General features: G+C 42.3%; 7 protein-coding genes across 9 annotated transcripts; 3 read left to right on the top strand and 4 right to left on the bottom strand.

Annotated features, from left to right (window-relative positions):
• The first annotated feature begins 852 nt into the window (after positions 1-852).
• Positions 853-3380, top strand: Poc1 (Proteome of centrioles 1). Its single transcript, XM_017068833.4, has 3 exons — positions 853-1841; positions 1902-3228; positions 3282-3380. Exons 1-2 carry the CDS (start codon positions 951-953, stop codon positions 2202-2204), a joined length of 1194 nt encoding a protein of 397 aa, XP_016924322.3. The 5' UTR covers positions 853-950; the 3' UTR covers positions 2205-3228; positions 3282-3380.
• Positions 3381-9818: 6438 nt separating this feature from the next.
• LOC108005564 (transmembrane protein 19) lies at positions 9819-11440 on the top strand. 2 transcript variants are annotated; one of them, XM_017068863.4, is made up of 2 exons: positions 9819-10026; positions 10092-11440. In XM_017068863.4, the coding sequence occupies exons 1-2, from the start codon at positions 9918-9920 to the stop codon at positions 10985-10987; spliced, it is 1005 nt and encodes a 334-aa protein (XP_016924352.3). In that variant the 5' UTR covers positions 9819-9917; the 3' UTR covers positions 10988-11440. The 2 variants fall into 2 exon arrangements, with proteins under 2 accessions (XP_016924352.3, XP_016924353.3); XM_017068864.4 differs by having other exon boundaries at positions 9825-10026; positions 10104-11440.
• Positions 11441-12044: 604 nt separating this feature from the next.
• LOC108005532 (uncharacterized) lies at positions 12045-13190 on the bottom strand. Its single transcript, XM_036815458.3, has 2 exons — positions 13121-13190; positions 12045-13070 (listed from the first exon to the last, which is right to left on the bottom strand). The coding sequence occupies exons 1-2, from the start codon at positions 13182-13184 to the stop codon at positions 12082-12084; spliced, it is 1053 nt and encodes a 350-aa protein (XP_036671353.3). The 5' UTR covers positions 13185-13190; the 3' UTR covers positions 12045-12081.
• Positions 13191-14537: 1347 nt separating this feature from the next.
• On the bottom strand, positions 14538-15844 carry ImpL1 (Ecdysone-inducible gene L1). Of its 2 annotated transcripts, none has more exons than XM_017068838.4 (2): positions 15684-15844; positions 14538-15609 (listed from the first exon to the last, which is right to left on the bottom strand). In XM_017068838.4, exons 1-2 carry the CDS (start codon positions 15712-15714, stop codon positions 14615-14617), a joined length of 1026 nt encoding a protein of 341 aa, XP_016924327.4. In that variant the 5' UTR covers positions 15715-15844; the 3' UTR covers positions 14538-14614. The 2 variants fall into 2 exon arrangements, with proteins under 2 accessions (XP_016924327.4, XP_065720325.2); XM_065864253.2 differs by having other exon boundaries at positions 14538-15606; positions 15684-15785.
• A 1290-nt stretch (positions 15845-17134) lies between these two features.
• On the top strand, positions 17135-18169 carry LOC108005545 (neurofilament medium polypeptide). Its single transcript, XM_017068839.4, has 2 exons — positions 17135-17294; positions 17359-18169. The coding sequence occupies exons 1-2, from the start codon at positions 17267-17269 to the stop codon at positions 18075-18077; spliced, it is 747 nt and encodes a 248-aa protein (XP_016924328.4). The 5' UTR covers positions 17135-17266; the 3' UTR covers positions 18078-18169.
• On the bottom strand, positions 18135-20744 carry LOC108005534 (uncharacterized). Its single transcript, XM_065864254.2, has 4 exons — positions 20626-20744; positions 19018-19355; positions 18836-18868; positions 18135-18542 (listed from the first exon to the last, which is right to left on the bottom strand). The coding sequence occupies exons 1-4, from the start codon at positions 20687-20689 to the stop codon at positions 18180-18182; spliced, it is 798 nt and encodes a 265-aa protein (XP_065720326.2). The 5' UTR covers positions 20690-20744; the 3' UTR covers positions 18135-18179.
• SNCF (SoxNeuro Co-Factor) lies at positions 19400-20613 on the bottom strand. Its single transcript, XM_036815460.3, has one exon. The coding sequence runs from the start codon at positions 20055-20057 to the stop codon at positions 19605-19607; it is 453 nt and encodes a 150-aa protein (XP_036671355.1). The 5' UTR covers positions 20058-20613; the 3' UTR covers positions 19400-19604.
• Positions 20745-20963: the final 219 nt, after the last annotated feature.

Raw genomic sequence — 20963 nt, forward strand, 5'->3', positions numbered from 1 at the left:
TACGTCTAATACCTTTGGTGGTCCACCAGGGTGACTGTCTTCAAGCGTCATGAATTCCCATCAGAAACCTGTTCGAGTTCTGGGTAATTCATGAAATCACAGATTGGTTTTTTGTTTTAAAATCTTTACAAATCAGAAGTCATACGAGAAATCACTTTTTAAGATCAAGTTTTACCCAAAGAAATAACGTTTTTAACCAGGATTTTTGTATTATATTATTGTACACATAGAAGGAATATTATAAAACATCCATGTCGGTTAAATATTCATTATACTAATATAACAATAATATATAACCGATTCGGCTTTTGATGATTCCTCTTTTCATTTTGTATTAATAAGATTAATGTAACAAAATGTAAGCTGTCAGAACTCAGAATTTCGGAGGAATTTTGGAATTTAATATAGCCATCCTTAACTCTAATTTTACCACACACAAAAAAACTATGGTTCAGGACCAATATCATAATTACATGAGCACACGCCGTCGAATTTTAAATTTGAATAATTAAAAAGTTACTCTCACATCAACAAAATTCATAAATTCATATGGTAGTCTTGCTCACAAAAAAATTAATCAATTTTATCCAAAACCTTTATTTCGGTAAAATTTTTTTTTGCTGAACAGGCTAGCTAGAGTTAGATGAACTAGATTGCCTAAATTGTCCGTTAATATTTTTTAAAAATTATTCACGTACTTACCTGTGTTTTGATTCTCTACATAGCATTGCGATATGAACACTTTGGCGCTAGTTGATTTTACATCATACATCTTGAACTGGTATATTTATCGATTAGTTTAGTATATTCCCTTACTCCAAATCTGACCACACTGCAGGGTTGCCCTGGCGACAGCGTCACAATTTTCTCAATTTCAAACTCTAGCGGCAAAGCAACCCTGTTTTGGTGAACATTACTGGCAGAAAACATTTAAACGAACAAAAATTAAAATGAAAAACGAGATGCAGGGATTGTTTAGTGACCCGTCGCTGGAGCGCCACTTTACGGGCCACTCGGGCGGCATCACTCAGCTGCGCTTCAGTCCCGACGGCGCCCAGATCGCCACTTCCTCGACGGACGCCTCCGTGATCCTGTGGAATCTCAGCCAGGCCGCCCGCTGCATCCGCTTTGCCTCGCATTCGGCGGCGGTGAATGGGGTGGCTTGGTCGCCCAAGGGCAACCTGGTGGCCTCCGCCGGACACGATCGCACAGTGAAGATCTGGGAGCCCAAGTTGCGCGGCGTTTCCGGGGAGTTTGTGGCCCACAGCAAGGCTGTGCGCAGTGTGGACTTCGATTCCACTGGTCACCTGATGCTCACTGCCTCGGACGACAAGTCGGTCAAGATGTGGCGCGTGGCCAGGAGGCAGTTTGTGACCTCTTTTGCCCAGCAGAACAACTGGGTGCGCAGCGCCAAGTTCAGTCCCAATGGCAAACTGGTGGCCACCGCCAGCGATGACAAATCGGTGCGCATCTATGATGTGGACAGTGGCGAGTGCGTGCGCACCTTCGCCGAGGAACGAGCGGCTCCCAGGCAACTGGCCTGGCATCCTTGGGGCAACATGTTGGCCGTGGCGCTCGGCTGCAACCGGATCAAGATCTTTGACGTGGCCGGCAGTCAGCTGCTGCAGCTGTACGTGGTGCACTCGGCGCCGGTCAATGATGTGGCCTTCCACCCCAGTGGACACTTTCTGCTCTCCGGCAGCGATGACCGCACCATCCGCATCCTGGACCTACTGGAGGGCAGACCCATTTATACATTAACCGGCCACACAGACGCGGTGAACGCGGTGGCCTTCAGTCGGGATGGAGATAAGTTTGCCACCGGCGGTAGTGATCGGCAGGTGAGATTGGGTTGCTTACTGAATATGGAGTTACTCCTTAATGTCCTCTTCGCCTTGCAGCTCCTGGTCTGGCAGTCGAATCTGCACACCTACGACGCCTCCCAGTTCGAGGCCAAATCGGCCCTGGCCTCTTCCGGTTGCGACACCAGTGCCGTCTCCTCGAAACAGAGCCTAGCCAGTGGCACCTCCAAGTCCAACGACCTGAGTATCCGCATAGATCCGCGCCAATCGCAGGCCTACCAGCTGTCGGAGGAGAACTTCCAGGTGCTCGACAGTAAACACTCGAATCAGCCGCAGAACGCTCAGGAAAACATCCTGGGCCGTGGCATGGACTTCAAGCCGCAAAGCCCGCGCTTCTTCTAACCCAAACGTTCAGTAGCCCTTGACGCACATAACTAGCCGAACTTTCCGCAGGTGCTGGACGTGTCCTTCGAATCTGGCTCGGAGTCGTGTTCCTGTTCTGCGCAGCTGGAGGAAATCACAAAGCTGTTGGCCTTGATCGATGAGCGTGTGCGGCGATTAGAGGGGATATACTCTTTGTAGCTATATAAGCGCCTTAGTGTAGTTTAACCTAATATAATTAATGAAGCTAATATAATTCGTTGTGCATTACGAAGACCATAATTTAAAGTTAATTAGTTTTGAGATAATCGCTATCCAAAGCCTTGTTCAAAGATATGATACCTATTTGGTATAGGCGATAGACTTTAAATCATTTATTGACATGCTCTAAAATCGATATTGAGTTGTTTTGGAATTTCTTTCTGCGATTTTAAAAGTATGTTTTCCACGCATGCTCTTGGTCATACTTTGGAGGTTTATGGGAATTTATTATATTATTATTAATAATAGACTTCTTGAATGTGATATTAGATGTCGTTAATAATGTGGCAACACATGAAATTTTGGTGTACTCAAACCTTTTCTTCAAAAAGTTATCTTTACTTAGTTATACAACAGAAATCAAGCCGATTTGTCTTCTTCAAGCCCACGACTTTGGGCTAATTTAACTTTTATTGAAGTTTTTTAAACGTCCTATAACATTCACACATTTTTATTTTATTCTGACACGTTATACTTTTCCACTATGAATATTAACGAGTAACAAATTATATTTTAAAGGCCGCACGAATTTTTCCAATAAAAGCGGAAAATAGCTTCATCGACTATAAGAACGATGGGCATGTCGCGGCCTAATTCAGTCATTTAGCCACCTGCTGTCAGGGTATATAAAAAAGGGAAAATGCCTCATTTCAACACAATCCAAACCAATCCAATCCCACAATGAACGCAGCGGTGTTTCTACTATTGGTCCTCGCTTGCATGGCAGGAATGGTCCTCTCCCTTAATCGGAGTGATCCCGCATTTATAAAGGGCGAACAAGATCGTAAGTTTCCAAAATGGGACTACACAGTGTTTTTCTAATACAAGATTTTTCAGGCGCGAAATGGGACCGACTTAATTTAGGCCCTGCTTGGGGCGGAAGGGGTTAGCGACCCTTAGTCCATTATTTAAAAAAAATAAATTTGTGTGCAATTACATAGCTGTGTGTTTTTTATATTTCTTATCAAAATTTGAAGCCGTTTTCTGAAGTGCCGGTTAACATTGGTCCCTGTTCAGGAGCGTCAATCTTTGAGCTCGGTCGAACAGGGGGCTCGATCTTCCTGTTAATTATTTTTCGTATTGTCTCCAAATTTATTTTCCTGATCTGCATGAACTCCAAAACTTAGCACACTATAAAAGCTACTAAGTTGGGATTGCTGATTCTAGAGATTCCTGCGCAGCTCCTACATTTTTTTAAGATTTGGTTTCAGCGTAAAATTAAATAGATTTTATTGATCAATCAATATCTGTAGTACATACATACATTTAAGTAATTGTACGAAACATTTTTTAAAAAGTTATGAGTACTGATCGATGACTTTTTAAAATTGATTAATGTGTTGTGGACATGTCCTAAGCGTTCAATGATGAATAATTTCCTAAATGTAACAATTGTCATCGTCATTTTTTTTAACAAAATAAAAATGTTCAGAATACTAGGAACATTCATCAACACTTTACATCAGGCCATCATCGATCTTTTATTAACTTTATTATACGACTGTTGCATGCAACGGAGGTGTTTGAGCAGTGTGTGATACTAACCGATTTTTACTTTTTCTGTTTTTTTCAAAACAAAAATATAACGTAATATATACGTTTAAATACTTTTTATAAATATTTGTCTGTTTTTATTGGTTAAATAAACAATCAATTACGGGTAAAGTTACTCCAAGAAAAATGGCCTCCTCCGAGGCCAAGGGTAAAAACCCTTACTCGGAGCTGAGCAACGTTAAAAGGCCGAAATTATCGCCCTTAAATAAAAAGAAAAAACCTACGGATAATAATTTAGTGGAAGCGGAAAGCGAAGAAGTTGAGATGAAAGAAGTCAATGACCCTGTAAGTCATCCGAGTCCAACCAGCCAAGTAAGTGGTAGAGCTATAACGGATCCTGCTAGCAAAGAAGAGAAGAGAGAAAGTGGAAATTTGGAAAACAACGGATACTCGTACAGCAGCGCTCACAAGGGACCCTTTGTGGTCTACATAGACAAAATTGGTGAAACCAATGGCGAAAATCGACCTAGAAGAGTTCCTATAAATCCTCTTGAACTAAATGCTGTCTTGCTAAAATTAAATATTAAAGATATAATTTCAGTTAATAAGATTGGTTATGGGCGCTGCAAGGCTGAGTGCAAGTCAGCAACGGCAGCTAATAGCATCCTGTCCTCAAATCTTAAAAGTAATGGTTACGAACCTAAAATTCTTAAGCATTTCATTTTTAAAATGGGTATTATTTTTAATATTCCGACAAAATTTTCCGACTCTGAACTTAAGGAGTACATTTCTTCTCCAGTACCTATTCAAGAAATAATTCGTGTGAAGACTAAGGACCGAGACAATAAAGATATTTTTATTAACACTCCTAGGGTTAAGATTCTTTTTAAAGGTACTCAAATTCCCAACGAGATTGTCTTCCTGTACACCAAAATTAATGTTAGTCCATATGTTCCTTTTAGTCAATGTTTTCGTTGTTTTAGATTTAATCATTTTGCTCAGCATTGTAAACAAACTGAACAAAAATGCAGTAAATGTTCTCTTTCGCATTCAAGAGAACAACAATGTAATCAACTCGTTTGTGCCAACTGCAAACAAAATCACCCAGCCACCTCTCTTGAGTGCCCTGCTCGTAAGAGAGCGTACGCTATCCAGAAATGTATGACTATTGAGAATTTATCACGAAATGAAACGAAGATTAGGTACCCCTCTCTCTTCCAAATTTTAGATGAAGTCGACACCAACGACTTAACCCACTTCCCCCAGCCAACATGGCAAAGAAAATCTGCCATTCCAGTATTACAAAATAATACCAAAATAGCTACCCAACAAATATTTGCACAAAACCCTTTTAATAAGGTTGTTAAGAACTCTCTTAACAAGAAAAACGAAGAGAAAAATTCACGCGACACTATGATCAGCTGGAAAGCTGCTCTTCATGAACATGAGTACACTCCAAACGAAAAGTTTTCTCACATTCATTCTAATCCACCTAGTTCCTCACCCTCTAGTCAACCTTTCTTAGACAATCCAGCTCTTGAAGCTGCGGAGAATAGTTTAAATCAATTAGCTTCTGAAATATCCTCATTTCTAGTCAACGAAACAACCAATTTAGTACCTGAATCAAGAAACTTTTTAGAAAATTTAAGAAACAGAATAGCACTTACAAACTCAAAAATTGATTTGTTCAAAATTAATCAACTTGTTTAATTTTGAATAATAACTTTTTTATTTATTTATTTATCTATTTACTTATTTTTTTTTTTTTCTGTTAAATTAATTATTTTTTATTTATTCGTTTTTCTTTTCTCTATCATTTGTCTATCTGTTTTCATTTGAAAATAAAACATAAAATTATATTATTTAAATGACAATAAAAATCCTACAGTATAATATTCAGAGCTTAACTGCTAATAATAACAAACAATTACTAGAATTATTCTTAGTAAATAACAACATAGACATAGCAATTTTATCAGAGATATGGGTTTCCAATAATTCCATGTGTAGCTTGGCAAATTATAATTTTGTATGTAAGCCGCGTAACGATGGTTATAGAGGCGTTGGAATTTACTTAAAAAAACATATACGCTTTAAACAAATCAACTGTGATATTAGCTTAGAAGTCATTGGTATCCGTACAATTAACCTAAGAAATAATATTAATATTTTCAGTGTCTATGCTGCTCCCAGCACAGACATTAGTTCATTTCAACAAGGTTGCGATGATCTATTTACTATTGGTGCTCAATCGAGTGGTCTAACTGTCATAGGTGGTGACTTTAATGCCAAATCCAGCATTTGGGGTAATAATACTCAAGATGCCAGAGGCGGCATTTTAGAAAATTCCCTCTTACACTCCGGTTTCTTTTGCCTTAACAACGGCTCTCCAACTTACTCTCATAACCCATCCTATAGTTCAACACTCGATCTCACTTTCATTAATAGTAGCAATCTTTGTTCTAACTGGTCCTCAATAAATTCTAAAATATCAAATAGCAATCATTTCCCAATCTTAATTGAAATAGACCAAATTTCTGCTTCGACTAATATTATTAAATTTAACCATAATAAAATAATCAAAGACTTTTCCAAAATTCAAATTACAACGTTAGATAGCATTTCCAACTCATCCCAAACAATACACTGTAATAATTCAATTAAAATAAATACAAACAATAGGTATGTTCCAAAAAAGTATTGGGACGAGGTATGTGAAAAATTGTTTAGATTAAGAAACGCGTGCAGACAAAAATATTTTAAATCCAAACTACAATCTGATGCTATTGCCTATATTAACAGTAATAAAAAACTTAACAACTATTATTATAAAATGAGAAAAGAAAACCTCAATAAGATGGCAGAAGACATTTCCAACCCCTCTTCTCTGAAAGATATGTGGAACATAATCAAAAATCTAAAACTTTATAAACAAATTAAACCGACAAACAGTGCAATATCTGACTCAGAACATAGAGATTTTCTCAATCAAATAGCCACAGCTCCCAACACTGCGATGTGTCCTGACGTATCTTTTTCTCCTGATCTGCTTTATAGATATACCAACTCTAATTTCTCAGCGCGTGAACTTCTTGACTTCCTAAACTCTCGTAACCCAGACTCCGCTAAGGGTCTTGACAACATTTCATACAGAATGCTTCTATCTCTACCCTTAAATCAAATAGAAAAACTGGTATCCCTGCTAAACATTACTCTAGACAATGGTGTTATTCCAGATCAGTGGCGGAAAATAAGGGTAATACCTGTTCCCAAAAAAAATCTCGACTCTTCAATTATTACCAACAACAGACCTATCTGCCTTCTAAGTGTGACTTTTAAGTGCTTAGAAGGTTTGATTAAATTGCGTATGGAAGAGCACATTAATAAAAATAAAATTCTGCCACCAAGATCCTATGCGTTCAGAAAAAACCATTCTACTGCCCAATGCATCAACGATGTACTAAATAACATAGCCAACCTAAAAGCTCGTGGTTTCCACGTTACCGCAGCTGTTTTAGACTTAAGTAAAGCCTTTGATGCCGTCAATATCCCTATTCTGGGTAGCAAATTAGTTAGTTTGGGTTTCGACCACAATCATATTTATTTCATTACAAACTTCCTTAGTAAAAGAGTTCTCACTATGGGTTCTGCAGAGGTTACTGTAAACAAAGGAGTTAGTCAAGGTAGTTGTCTGAGTCCAATCCTCTTTAATTTATATACAGCTGAACTTCACAGCTTAAGTAATGACCATGACAGTATTCTGTTCCAGTACGCTGACGACTTCTTTCTAGTCTGTTATGACAAAGTCTTTTCGATGGCTGAAGAGAAATTAGAACAAAAAGTAAATAGATTTATGGAACTGTGCAATATTAATAATCTTACTTTTAATCCAGACAAATCAGCCACCATTCATTTTAATTTAAGGAAAAAACCTTTAAGTATCTTGTGCAATAATATTATTTTAAAAAATGTAAATAGCATAAATTATTTAGGTAGAGTCATAAGTTCAAACAACTCGTCTGTTCAGCATGTAAATAAAACGATCTCTAAATCGAATCAAACGAATATGTTTATTCAAATGCTCAGTGGCTGCCGCTTCGGAGTACATCCAAGCAAGTCACTACTTTTTTATAAAGCATTTATTAGAACTAGATATGAATACGCCTGCTCCTCTTTTTCAAACATATCAAAATCAGTACAAAACAACATAAATAAGCATGCTAATTTCCACCTTAGAAAGGCCTTAGGACTTATTAAATCGACTCCAATTAATATTATTTATAATCTTGCAGCTGAACTTCCTCCAGCTTATAGGATTAAATTCGCTACAGCGAAGGAGTTGGCCAAAACGTTCGCTCATGGACTACCATCTGCGTCGCTTCTGTCAAACTCCTTTGTAGCCAAAAATACTAGTTACAGTAGAATTTATGCTGAATTTAAAAATATCCTGGATAGTATTGCTCCTATTTGTCCTTATTCTCTGTCCACACGAAAGATTTCAGTTGACACAAATTTCTTTAAAGGTACTTGTACGAATAAAAAAATGGCAAATGAGACTATAATTCTCTCTTTATTTAAAGAAAAAATAAGAGGTTTAACCTCAAAAAATATGGAAATCATCTTCACGGATGGTTCTGTGTCGGAAAATTTTACAGGCAGTGCCTTTGTTCACTTAAGTTCCAATTCGATAAAAAGTTTCTACACCGACAAAAAACTGTCGTCGCTGACTGCTGAACTCACAGCCCTAGAAAAAGCCATTGACTTCGGTATTTCAAAGAAGTTCTCTAAAATAGCAATTTTAACTGACAGTCTTGGTGCCATCCAGACAATAAAGAACACGAACTCCAAAAACTGCATCTCTCAATGCATTCTGAAAAAAGTCATAAACAACCCAACCCTGCTATCCATAGAATTTCACCACATTCCAAGCCATTCCAATATTTGGGAAAACGATCTCGCAGATACAGCGGCTAAAAATTCTAGGATTAACGGCTCTTTCGCACCCGTCAGATGGACCCTCAAAGACGCTATCAATCATATGTTCGCGCAAATAAAACAAGACTGGGAGCGTGAATACAGTCTGTTTTCATTAGAGCGTAACAAGGGTTACTCTCTCCTCTCACCATATACCACTTCCAAGCCTTGGTTTAAAAACAAAGAAGACCTATTCAACCGTATAGAAACGAAGACTCTAAACAGAATCTTAAGCGGACATGCTTTTGATAAATACACACTTTCCAAAATGAAAGTTTACGATAACGCCCTATGCGATTCGTGCAACGTTAATAAAGACATTTCGCATATTTTGTTAAATTGCTCAAAATATACACCAACAAGACAGAATTATCCAACACTAGTTAAATATAACGATATCTATCGTTTACTTGGAAATGAACCAATTGAAAATTGGACATCGATTACCAGTTTCATTCGAGCTGCTGATATTAATATATAATATTATATAATATAACACACTCCACACTGCTCATTTAATACACTTTAACACCATTCACGCTTATACCAACTCACAAAATCTTAAAATTAAAATTTCTCACACACATTGATAACATTTTCATCGCTTATCGTTCATCGTCATCACTCATCGTTCATCGTCATCATAACATCACCAGAAACTACTGCACGCTATTTACATAGCTGTCCATTAAATTTTGTTTTTCTTGAAATTTAATTTCATACATTGGCAGTGGCGTTAACCCGTTCCAACGGGGCGGCCAAATAATTCTTCCCTCTTCACGGAAGGAAGTAACTTAATATTTAAAAAAAAAAAAAACTTTATTATAGATGGTACAGATGGTTTGAAACAATGGTGGTGAATTTCTAGCCAGGTTCGCCACCCATTGAAAATACTCACTATTGGTGTTTTTGAGCTCTCGTGCAAAGGGTCTCACTGTTCAAAAAATAAACAAATTCCGGCGGAGAAAGTGACGATAAACAAAAGCGACTGTTCGAGACGTCAAGATGCGCGACTGGATGCCTGTGCTCTTCTGCGGACTGTCCGTGCCGCTCTCGCTGTTCATGTGGCTGGGGAACGTGGCGGTGTCGAAGATCTGGACGAGCGACTTCGAAGGTGAGCGGTCGAGTCCGGGTTTCGGATCTCCAAGCGAGCACACCGGGGTCAACTAATGCCATAAGGTTATCCAACAGAGTCCCGTGTGATTCCGCCGGTGCGCTGGCTGTTCTCCACACTGGCCCCCCTAGCCCTGATGACGGTGGCCCTGCGCAGGAGGAGCGTAAGCCGATCTGGGGCCGCACTGGGCATCCTGGTGGCCTTCATCCTGTCCATCGCCAGCCATCCGTTCTTTGCCAGCCTGGTGGTGTTCTTCTTCAGCTCCTCGCGCGCCACCAAGTTTCGGTCGCACATGAAACGCCGCTTCGAGAGCGATTTCCGCGAGGGCGAGGGCCAACGCAACTGGGTGCAGGTGCTCTGCAATGGCGGAATGGCCGCGCAGCTGGCGCTCCTCTACCTACTGGACTGCGGCAGTGGTGAGCGGGCGGTGGACTTCGCTCGGGAGTACCGCTCAAGCTGGCTGGGCGTGGCCGTGATGAGTGCCTTTGCCTGCTGCAACGGTGACACCTGGTCCAGTGAACTGGGCTCTGTGCTGTCGCAACGCGATCCCGTGTCCATCATCACCTGGCGACGGGTGCCGCGTGGCACCAATGGCGGCGTTTCGCTGGCCGGGATCGGGGTGAGTCTGCTCGGCGGACTGCTCGTTGGATTTGGCTACTTTGTCACCGTACGCTACACGGTGGAGGCCAAAATGCTGCTGATCAGCCCACCACAATGGCCCATCGTCGCCTTTGGCGGCATCGCTGGACTTTTTGGTTCCCTGCTGGACTCCGTTTTGGGCGGCCTACTGCAGTTCTCGGGCATCAATGAGGAGGGTAAAATTGTGGAGGCACCCGGCAAGGGAGTGCGCCACGTGAGCGGACTGCGCATCCTGGACAACCACAGTGTCAACCTGATCTCCAGCATCGTAACGGGCGTCACCATTCCCATCCTGGCCCAGAGATTCTGGCCCGTGCGCTGATTTCCTGTTTTTATTTTTTATTAAAGTTAAGAGCATCGCGGCATTCACTCGACCAATTCTAGGGAAAAATTATTTGTTTATACATCTGAAGAAGTGTGCCTCACAAGATCAAATCTATTGTTAAACATAATCGTCATTTTATGAAGCCTTTGAGACGGCTATTTACATAGTTACCCATTTATCACTTCTTCAGGTCCAGTGGATACCGTTCACATATATTTTTGTAAAGCTTCCAGGTCGCCAAGCGAAACAACCGACTTAATAAACAACGATTTGGCCAAATGTAGCGGATGGCCAGGGCATAAATTATATTTAACACTAAGGTAGCTAACCATGTTCCTGTATGGATTATGACTTTGTTGATACTGCTTTAAATCACCGCGACTGTCCACCTAGATTATATGTAAAAAAAACTCGATTAAACGCTAACCTCTTATTGTTATAAATTTGAAATTCTGGTGCGTGACTTTGGACATGTTTGGATATATACATATATATATGTTCTCAGAACGTCATCGCATTTGTTTTCTCTATTGAGAACAATGATTGGTTCCAGCTGGAATATTTTAGCAGACCAAACACGGTCTTGTTTGTGCAATGAGCAATTTTGATAATCAAAACAAATTAAATGTGGTCTATATGTATGAATGAAATGACGAAAGTCTATCATTTAAATACTTGGACGAATTCTTTTAATTCTGTTAATTAGTGGCGTGGAAAAGTGTCGGCTAAATGTGGTGACGTTTAACCTTTAAGATTAAAATTTCTCAGTTATGTGTACTTCAATTTTTTTTCTTTTTAAGAATACCAATTTAATTGTTGTGGCAATGTTTAGAAGTTTACCCCTATATAATTACTCAAAACCATAAAGGTATTTGTAAAATAAAATTTGTAAAAATCCGAATATATATTAGGGAGGATCTGTTGATGAAAATCGTAACAAGTTAATTTCCACTTCCCTGAAAACTCTCCTGAAGCATACTAACCTGCAAATATCCAACTACACTCAAATGGATAGACAAAACCAGAGATTGTGAACTAAATGCCAAATGTAAAGTAAAATATAGTTATTAATTTGTAATTGTACAATTTATTTAATCTTTTTGAACTTTGTTCGATCTTTTCAGCTTCTGCAGTTCAAGATTTCGGATGAAGTTTTGGGAGAGTGCGCGCAAGACGGCATCGTTGGAGGAACTTGGGGATCTGGAGGAGCTGACAGATTCAACCGGAGCAGCTGGGTTGGCGAATCCGATGGAGAACTTAATCATTAGGTCTCCAATGGGCGAGTTAACGAACTGGGAACCCGTCGAGATGGTCTTGAAGACAACGCGGCGCTTGTGCTGGTAGACCTGCGGATCACTGGCCAGGCTGTTTCCCGGATGAGGATTTGCCTTCAAATGGGTACTGGAACCAATTATTGGCCTGTGACTGGTGGTGCTGGCATTTGGCGGTGGCTCAGTGGTGCTGGTTTGGTTCGAGGGTCTGGCTGTGATCCTGGGCTGTGCAGTGCTCCTTGTCCTGGTGGTTCGCGGCTGAGCTGTGGTGGATGTGCTGCGTCGCCTGTGCGGTCTGCGAGTAGTGCTGCTTGGATGGCTTGGTGCTTGATAGCTCGCCTCGTTCTGGTCCTCTTCCTCGGGAGAACCTGCCACGGCATCCGGTTTCTCTGGGTCCAAGGCATAGCCCTGATCCGTTTGGTCCTCCTCGTCCTCGTAGTCGTCCTGAAGATCACCGTCTCGATCTTCGCCGGAGAAGTACGGCGGTTGGTGGGGTGGCTGCTGGTCGCGGCGCTTCTGATTCTCCCGCTGCTCGTAGACAGGATCGTTGGGAGCCGACGAGGCCAGCACTTGCTCCATCTGCTTTTGAAGGATCTCGTAGAGCGGGGCATTCTGCTCTTCGTCCAGCACCTCAGCCGGCTCGCTGGGCACAAACTTATTGTTGATGTAGGCATTTCGTCCGTCCAGGTCCTCGTCCACAACCAGGACTGTGTCCTTGCGAGAGCGAGACTCCGTTTGCAACTGATCGGGCGGTGGATGGGTCACATCTTCTGTTGCCTCCGCTGGAGCAGCTCTAACGGTGAGTAGCACTAAAAAAGGTTGTCTTAATAATTCAACAGAAAACCCTCTAATATCTCACCTCCACTCAACAGGATAAGTAGCTCAATCTTCCAGGTCCGGGTTTCGATACTTCTGGCTCCCATTGCAGTTGGTCAACTTCTGTGATATGTGACACAAAGCCCCCTGCTTTTATAGGCACCTCAACTGCAACCTGCTGCATTGTCCATCCCACGCCCAATTAGTTTTTAGGTTTAGTGCCTGGCCCTTGATGATGGCCCTTTCAAACTTCTGATGTCAATCAGTTTATAGAACTCGTTTGGAGGGTCAATGCACTTGAAAGCAACTGCATCATCTCAAATGTCTTCCCAGTTTAATTATAAAGAAAGGAATTTGCCTCTACGAAAGTTGTTAAAAGGTTCTGATTGGAAGAGAAATAGTGTTTTTGTTAATTTGGAGTAGTTCATACATAAATATTCATTTTGATCTTCTCGAAGATTACGTATTTTAAGGTAACTTAAACATTTCAAATTTAAAGTTTTACCGAATCGCTGTAAAAGTTTAATAAAGTGTTTCCGAACTTGTAAAATGTACCTATATATTTTTGATGAACAGGAACACAAAATTCAACTGTGTGAAATTTCCAGAAACTTTTTCTACTTTTCCATGATAATTGGGTCCTCATGAGTAACATTCCCATATTTTATTGCCATCACTTACAGGTTCCATGGTATAGCTGTTTGACAAGATATAAATGTAGATATTGCAACAAAAGTAATGTATTTATTATTATAACAAAATCAATAAAATACCCATATAAAATGGTTTTAAACCGAAATTAAATCATATAGTGGACAATAGAATTCAATAAAAATAATTTTTTTTCTATTTAAGATATATTTGTTGAGGCGGTTTCTAATCAAAAACATTATGAACAATTTTGCAATTTCAACTTTGACGTCAAAGTCCAAAGACTTGGCAATGGTTCAATATGGGGACTGTATTTTAGTAATGCCTTCTTGCATTGAGAATGTGTTTCAGCAAAAAGTATGTAGATAAGTCCAACTATATAGGCCACATAATACAAAATGTCGGCAAACATCGGTATTTTTAATGGATTTTTTTTTATGGAGGGGATGGCACAAAAGTTTGTATGGTAATTTTACTCAGGAGGACCCAATTATCATGAAAAAGTAGAAATGGTTTATGGAAATTGTTGGCTGTGTACCTGTGTTATCAGTCGATTTGTTCTATTACAGCGAGATAATAGCAACATTTAAAATTCGAATTTTATATGTAGGTTTAATGTAAAGCTTGGAAATCATGTGGATTAAATTCGAACGGTAAATCTGGTATTAAATATGGTATGGATAAACTTAAATTGAATTAGGGATGCTTTAAGGATCTAGCGGATAATCCCATCGCTAGATCAGCAAAACTTCGTGAGCTGTCATTAAACTAAGGCAATTTTAATCATTTTTAATGTTAACTCAAAATGATTTTTAAATGTTTAAAATTGTTTATTTTAATAAATTAAATAAATACTTTTTATGAGATTTATATGGCTGTTACCAGCTTAAGCTACATGGTACTTTAGTCTATTATTGTCCTGGCTTCTGGGTTGGGTCTGCTCTTTCAGGGGTGCGATCTCCAGTGGCTTGGGTGTGGGAGTGTCCTTCAGGGGCATGGGAGGCAGGGCGATGTCCTCGGTCGTCTTCGCAGGCTCCAAAACAGGAGTGGGTTTGGGAATGGCTACATGGATAGCAACGGGCACTGGAATCTTCGGAATTTCCACGGGTTTCTGGAGAGTCAGAGGCGGGAGCTGCTCCTCGTCCTTCTGCTTTTGGTCCTCCTTCTCTTCACTGCTTTCACTGCTGTCCTTGTCCTTCTTCTTTTTCTCAGCCTTTTCCCGCTTCTTCTGCTCCTTCTCCAGCTTGCGTTTCTCCTCCTCCAGCTTCTTTTTCTCCTCCTCCAGTTTCAACTGCTCCACGATGGCTGCGTCCCGAAAGTACGGGGATGACCGGAACTTCTTGTCGGCATAGGCCGTCTCCTCGGGATACTTCTCCTGGCACTCGGAGTAGGCGAAATCGGACCAGAGGCCGTGGGATCGGCACTTGGCCACGCCCAGCTTGCACTTGTTGTAGAAGACGGCCACCTCAGAGGAGGTCCTGCCGCAGATGGGTTCGTAGAGCTCGTTGCAGTCGTCGTCGCACAGATAGCCCTCGCTCAAGGACTGGGCGGCACTATTGATGGCCGCCGAATTCGAGGTCTGGCAGTCCTTCTGGCCAGACTCACAGCTGAACCAGGCGATGGGAATGGCCAAGTACGGCGGACTCAAGCGCTTCTGACCATCTCCATTCTCTCCGGGCGCCGCATAGGTACGTTTCACATAGTAACCATGCTCCTCGGTGGATACCTGAGTGCTTCCGGCCAGATCCGTAGAGCTGGACCACTTGGTCTTCGTCTTGGTCTTGTGGGGATCGGACTTTTCATGTTGGTAATCGGAGCCCTTGTGCTTGCGACGTTTCGCATCCGCTGGTGTAGCCTCCAAAAGCAGCAAAGCTGCCACTGCTGAAAGGAAATAGATGGTTAACAGTTAATTATAGGATGTCCAGAACTGGTCAGGCTGGATATGGGAGACTCACCTACGATGCAAACAACTTGGTATGGCCTCATATTGATCTGGTCAGCTGCTCGTCTCCACAACAACTGATCGCATCTTCTGGCGAGCTGTGCTTAAGTACCAGTCTTAGCCACTCGGCGGTGAATTCTTCGAGCTCCTACCGGTTTTCTTCGCACTGCATCTCTCCCATCGGCCGGTTCTTCTTCTCGGCGTTTGTTTACACTTCGCACCGTCTCGAGATCGGAACGAAAGTACGCCAAGTTTTTGGTACCACTCATATCTTATTTGGTGAAATTTTATGCAAGCTCATGTGGCCGTACCCTTTCCAGCGATAGCCATCTAGAATGTCTCGGATCTGGAACTGGTTGTGTATTTAACACCTTCGGTGCCCTCCATTCGACGCCCAGCCTCCCGAGCTCGTCCGCTTCTCGAGCCGGTTCTTCGAAATTGGGTCAATCTGGAAAGGTTCGGTGATCTGGTTGTTATTTTACGAGGTTCTTCTGGCCGAGATCGCCGGCAGCTGCACTCGCTCGCAGGAAATCCACGTCCAATCAAGCGTTGTTATTCTGCCGATCTCTGTTGATCTTTGATCTGTGTGAGAGATCACTTCCATCGATGGGAGCTGTGAACTTAATTAGAATGATCTTTTCAAATGGAGGATCGAATTACTTACTTTACTTTCTTTGCATCTTTATTACATTCAAAGTCACTAATTGTAATCAAGCGGTAAACATAATAAAAGTGGTAAATATTTACCACATAGGGGCTTATATCTTCCTGGCTATTCAGCGAAAACCCACTCTACAAAGATTGTAAGTCACATAATATCTGTTGATCAACCCATAGACCCATCCATAATTGCATTTATTATTACCACCATTACTTTGATGACTCATTCAGCTCGTGATCACTTCTTGTTGATTTTGAAATGTAGTTCCATGGAAAAGTTTTCAAATTTCCCATTAGCATTAGAAAGTTAACCGATCTGTGATGCACTGCCGGCTGGTTGGGGGCGATCCAATCGAGGACCAGACGCCAAGCGTGTCTAATTACATAACTAGGGCTTTGACCGAATCCCAAGAAACGGGGGACTAATTGATCTTGTAAGCAGTTTTGCATATCAGCCGAAGAGTCGAGCTGGGTCGGCCAAAAGGCGCTAATTTCTCAGGCAAACAGATCCAAGCGAGATCGTCTATGGACCGAAATCAACAGATTTATGAAAGAAGTCGCCAGAAAGACTGTAAAATTTGAATAAATGATTTCGGTTTCTTTGGGGTATCTTGTAAGCCACCGCGTAAACAAAAGAAGTTCGTCGAAAAGAAAGAAACCAAATGAGATGGGTCGAGGTGGGAGGAAAGAAACCCAAGAAAGAGAGCTTCGGTGCAGTAAAAGCGGCTGGACAACGCTCCGGTTAGTCCGCTCCAGAGATCGGGGGCTCAAATCTTGCCGAGAGCGGAGCGTTTTGGGATCGCCTTGTTTGCTCGCATTTACTTTCATTTTTGGAGGGGCTATAAAAAGCGAAAGCAGAGCGCTGGATTTGCTCATAAAGACCGCAAAACTGCAAAAGTCCACTACGAAGCCAGCTGGAAACTAAGGATTACCACAATGGTTCGACCCATCTACCTGGCCCTCGGTGAGCTGAGTTAATCTCTAGGTCTTCAGCAATTCTTACCTAAACTTTTTGATCTCGAAAACAGTTGCTCTATTCGTATTGACCTGCTCTGTAAGTGCAGCTCCGTTGGGGGAGTCGGAAATCCATGATAGTTCTGAACTCTCAGTCTCCAAACTCGAGACGGAGGTCCAAGACTCCAGTGCTGGTAGTAGTGAGGAGAAGGACGACGACGACGAGGAGGAGACTGAGGCTCAAAAGGTGGAGCAGGAAACCGACGAGGATAATGATGATGAAGAGGATGACGACGACGATGATTCCTCGCTGATCCGTAGACGTCGCGGGGCAGAGACCACTGAGGAACCCTCGGAGGAGGAGACCGTCACCGAAGCCCCCACCGAGAACCACAAGGTGGATACCACCACTGGGGCAGCTCCGACGCGCAAGCCTGTGCTCGTGCTCATCCGTGATGCCCTAAAGAAGGTCACCACCGATCTGCCCACCGCCCAGGTGGCCAACAATGCCCTGCAGTACTTCCAGCAGTTCGAGCACTTCATCCAACAGGCCATCGAGGAGGTGATTGGCGAAGATGACGACGACGAGGAGGAGACCCCGGCTACTGTAATTCCCGAAACGGAGACCACTGTCGAGGATATCAAGAAGCCCGAGGTGGAGAATGCTCCAGAAAAGGTTCCAGATGTCGAGGTCTCTGCTGAAGTCCCTGAAAAGGAGACTCAGGCCGTGGAACCCATCAAGATGGAGGAATCTACCTCTTCGACTTCAGCTCCCCTTAGCAATGCTGTCTAGTCTAGCTATGTATTAAGTTCCACAAATCACTTCTCAGATATTTATTGTCATTTATTTATTGTTAGCTATAAACTGTATGCCATGTTCTGAAACCTAAGAGTTTTATTGCATTGGGTGGTACACTAGATCCTTGCGATCCTTCCTCTCCTTCATCGCGTGGATGTGACTCTTGAGCTGACTGCGATGGCGATTGGTGGTTCTTCTCTTGGGCGAATCAATCTGCTGGAGCAAGCGATTGAAGTGCGAGTTGGGTGCCTTGGTGGAGGGATTCCTCCGCCCGGACCCAGATCCACTGGCCTTTCGCAGGGACAACTCCTGGTCGCCAATGGTCAGGGTGAGGGGCAGCTTACCACCAGTGCTGATGTAAATGGGGATAGTTATGTAGATGGGTGAGCCGGTAGATTGAGGAGCCACCATGGGCAATTGGGGCTGTGACTGGACTTGGAGCTGTGGCTCCTGCTGCGGCTGACAAAAAAATTAAATTAATTATTAAATTCGACACTATATTCGTAATATTGTGTTAATTAGCAATTATGTGCAATATATTCATATACAAAAAAAGGAATTCGATCAAAATTATAATAAGTATGATATCGAAAAGAATAAATATTCAACAATTATAATGGGAGTGGGTGATTTATAAACCTATAATCAAATAAAGAAAGGAAAGTGTGAAAGTTAAAGTGTGATATTAACAAATTGGGGTTTCTGGGCACTAAAAGTGGTTTAAGGTAGGATCTACTACAAGGATTGCTTACCTGCTCGACTTTTTCTGTCTGAGGCGACATCACCTTATAAAAATGAAAACAAATAGGTATATATAATTAATAATGTATTTAATATTGTTCAAGAAAACAAGAAAAAGTAAGATTTTAGAATAAGACAGTTAGCAATGCCTTAACATTGTACAAGAACTGATCCAAAATACAATTCAATTCACCTCCTCTTTTTCAAGATCCAGTGGCTGCTGCTTGAGGAAGTGCAGCGGATTGGCATCTTCACCCAGGTTGTTGTACTCATCCTGTGATAAGGCAGGAAGACGATCATTGTGGAAGTTGTCATCCGCCTCATTGACTTCGTGAGCCTGAACTGAGGACTTGGCAGTCGGGTTGTCCTCGGGATTGGGAGTCGGGGTGATGGTGCTAAAGGAGCTCGTTGAGGGCTCCGATGTGGTTGTCTCCAGCAAGGACTTCACGTTGACGGCCTGCCGCTGTCTTTCGCTATCTTTCGAGCCTGTGACATTCTGACCGGAGCACAAAATCAAGCAAAGCAGCAAAACTAAAAGGCCACAGAGTTAAAAATATAAGTTATATCTCTCTTTTTTTGTATAATACAGTGGAACTTAAAAACAACTGAAAGTTATAATCGTTATAAGTAATCTAAAAAAAAGTTTTCTTTTGCGATTTCCATGTGATATTTTATTTGATAAAATATTACAACCTAAAAACTACCGACTAACTTAAGATAATGCCCCATCCCAGCCTAACAGCCCGTCCCATCGTGCGTGCTCCTTCCGATTTCCACAGACTACAGGGTCGTCTTCTTGCCGTTGAGGATCATCTCGGTGAGGCCGAGTTGTCGGAACTGCTGAAGGCGCTCCACTTGATGGCATAGGCGTTTCTGGAACTGCACCTCCCGGCTGAGTTCCTTGAGTTCCTCCACACTGCTCATGGGACTGCAGCTGGCCATCCTTTTGGCGATCAGCTGAGAGGTTAGCACTATCTTGGCCTTCGAGAGGCGGAGATAGGAGAAATCCGCGCTGGATCGCTTCAGTTCCTGGCGATACAGGAAGAGTTGGTAGGGGAAGTTCACGGTGGCGGCATTACGGCGCAGCTTCTTCAGGGCCCGCTTCTTCTGTTTCTTCAGTGGATCGTGGGTCTTCACCTTGTGAGGTTTATCGGAACGCTTTTTCTCTAATTTGCGACTGGACTTCTCCGATTTGCGGCTGGACTTGTACTGGTCAATCATCGTGTGTTGCATGTTCTACGTTTCTGGAGTGAATGATGCTTTGACCAGTGGGTGGAGGTCCTTTTAAAGGACCTGATCGGCAGGTAGTTCCAGCGACCAGGTAGTTTCTGTAATTAGCGGGTGCCAGTCACGCGTTTGCATGTCCGTGTCATAAACCAAAATCCGTCAACAGACACTTCATTCGGTTTTCCTGAGCGATCCGGGTCGCCGGGAATTTCCCCCGGTTCGTTTATGGCTTTATGACTAGCCAGATATCCGCGTCCCGGCCTAATCCTCAATTATGGCAGCCAACTAAGCGCCGTACTGGCAGATCCTCGGGGTTTTGTGGCGGTTTTCCAGCCAAACCCAGCAGGGGATACCCATTTATCCTTCGCAGAAGTCTTGGATAGTTCTAGAAGCCCATTCGGTGGAAATCGGCGAGGAGGTGACCCTGTCCCCCTACAAATTTCTAGCTAACACTTGGTTTTCCTGGAGGCAAGAGCTGCCCCTAGGCCATTTCTCTTAACACAGTCACTTTATAGTTTTTTTCTATCCCCAGTGATTTCTTGACACCTAACCCATTTCTTACGCCACAACGCACCTCCGCAATTAAAGCTCCAAGATGTCTTCATGTTTCGTGCTTGAAAATAATACTGAAACCGCATTTGGCATGAGATCTCTATTTTATACCTGAGACGGCAAAGTTTTTGGCTCGAGAAATTTCACTTGAATGGGAACAATGCGAAGTTCTACCGGCAGAAATTTGCATATTAATTTCTCAATAGTCTGGCTCCACTTTTCTCTTTCTCTTCGAACTATGCAAATTTAGCTTTGCCTGCTTTTGGCCCTACAAATTTAAGCGCCGATGTCGTCATTGATTGAGTCTCTTGTTAAAGATGGTCAGGGGCGTGGGGGGAAATCGAATAAATAATGATGATG

The sequence above is a fragment of the Drosophila suzukii genome, chromosome 3, assembly GCF_043229965.1.
Source record: "Drosophila suzukii chromosome 3, CBGP_Dsuzu_IsoJpt1.0, whole genome shotgun sequence".
Taxonomy (NCBI): Eukaryota; Metazoa; Arthropoda; class Insecta; order Diptera; family Drosophilidae; genus Drosophila; species Drosophila suzukii.

Coding starts and splice junctions, on each gene's coding strand:
- Poc1 (XM_017068833.4), top strand. CDS start 951: ATGAAAAACGAGATGCAGGGATTGTTTAGTGACCCGTCGCTGGAGCGC. Junction 1,842..1,901: donor CCGGCGGTAGTGATCGGCAG/GTGAGATTGGGT, acceptor TTCGCCTTGCAG/CTCCTGGTCTGGCAGTCGAA.
- LOC108005564 (XM_017068863.4), top strand. CDS start 9,918: ATGCGCGACTGGATGCCTGTGCTCTTCTGCGGACTGTCCGTGCCGCTC. Junction 10,027..10,091: donor CTGGACGAGCGACTTCGAAG/GTGAGCGGTCGA, acceptor TAATGCCATAAG/GTTATCCAACAGAGTCCCGT.
- LOC108005532 (XM_036815458.3), bottom strand. CDS start 13,184: ATGGGAGCCAGAAGTATCGAAACCCGGACCTGGAAGATTGAGCTACTT. Junction 13,071..13,120: donor ACTTATCCTGTTGAGTGGAG/GTGAGATATTAG, acceptor AACCTTTTTTAG/TGCTACTCACCGTTAGAGCT.
- ImpL1 (XM_017068838.4), bottom strand. CDS start 15,714: ATGAGGCCATACCAAGTTGTTTGCATCGTAG. Junction 15,610..15,683: donor CCAAGTTGTTTGCATCGTAG/GTGAGTCTCCCA, acceptor ATTTCCTTTCAG/CAGTGGCAGCTTTGCTGCTT.
- LOC108005545 (XM_017068839.4), top strand. CDS start 17,267: ATGGTTCGACCCATCTACCTGGCCCTCG. Junction 17,295..17,358: donor ACCCATCTACCTGGCCCTCG/GTGAGCTGAGTT, acceptor TCTCGAAAACAG/TTGCTCTATTCGTATTGACC.
- SNCF (XM_036815460.3), bottom strand. CDS start 20,057: ATGCAACACACGATGATTGACCAGTACAAGTCCAGCCGCAAATCGGAG.
- LOC108005534 (XM_065864254.2), bottom strand. CDS start 20,689: ATGCGGTTTCAGTATTATTTTCAAGCACGAAACATGAAGACATCTTGG. Junction 18,869..19,017: donor TGGATCTTGAAAAAGAGGAG/GTGAATTGAATT, acceptor CATTTTTATAAG/GTGATGTCGCCTCAGACAGA. Junction 18,543..18,835: donor AGACAGAAAAAGTCGAGCAG/GTAAGCAATCCT, acceptor TTTTTTTGTCAG/CCGCAGCAGGAGCCACAGCT.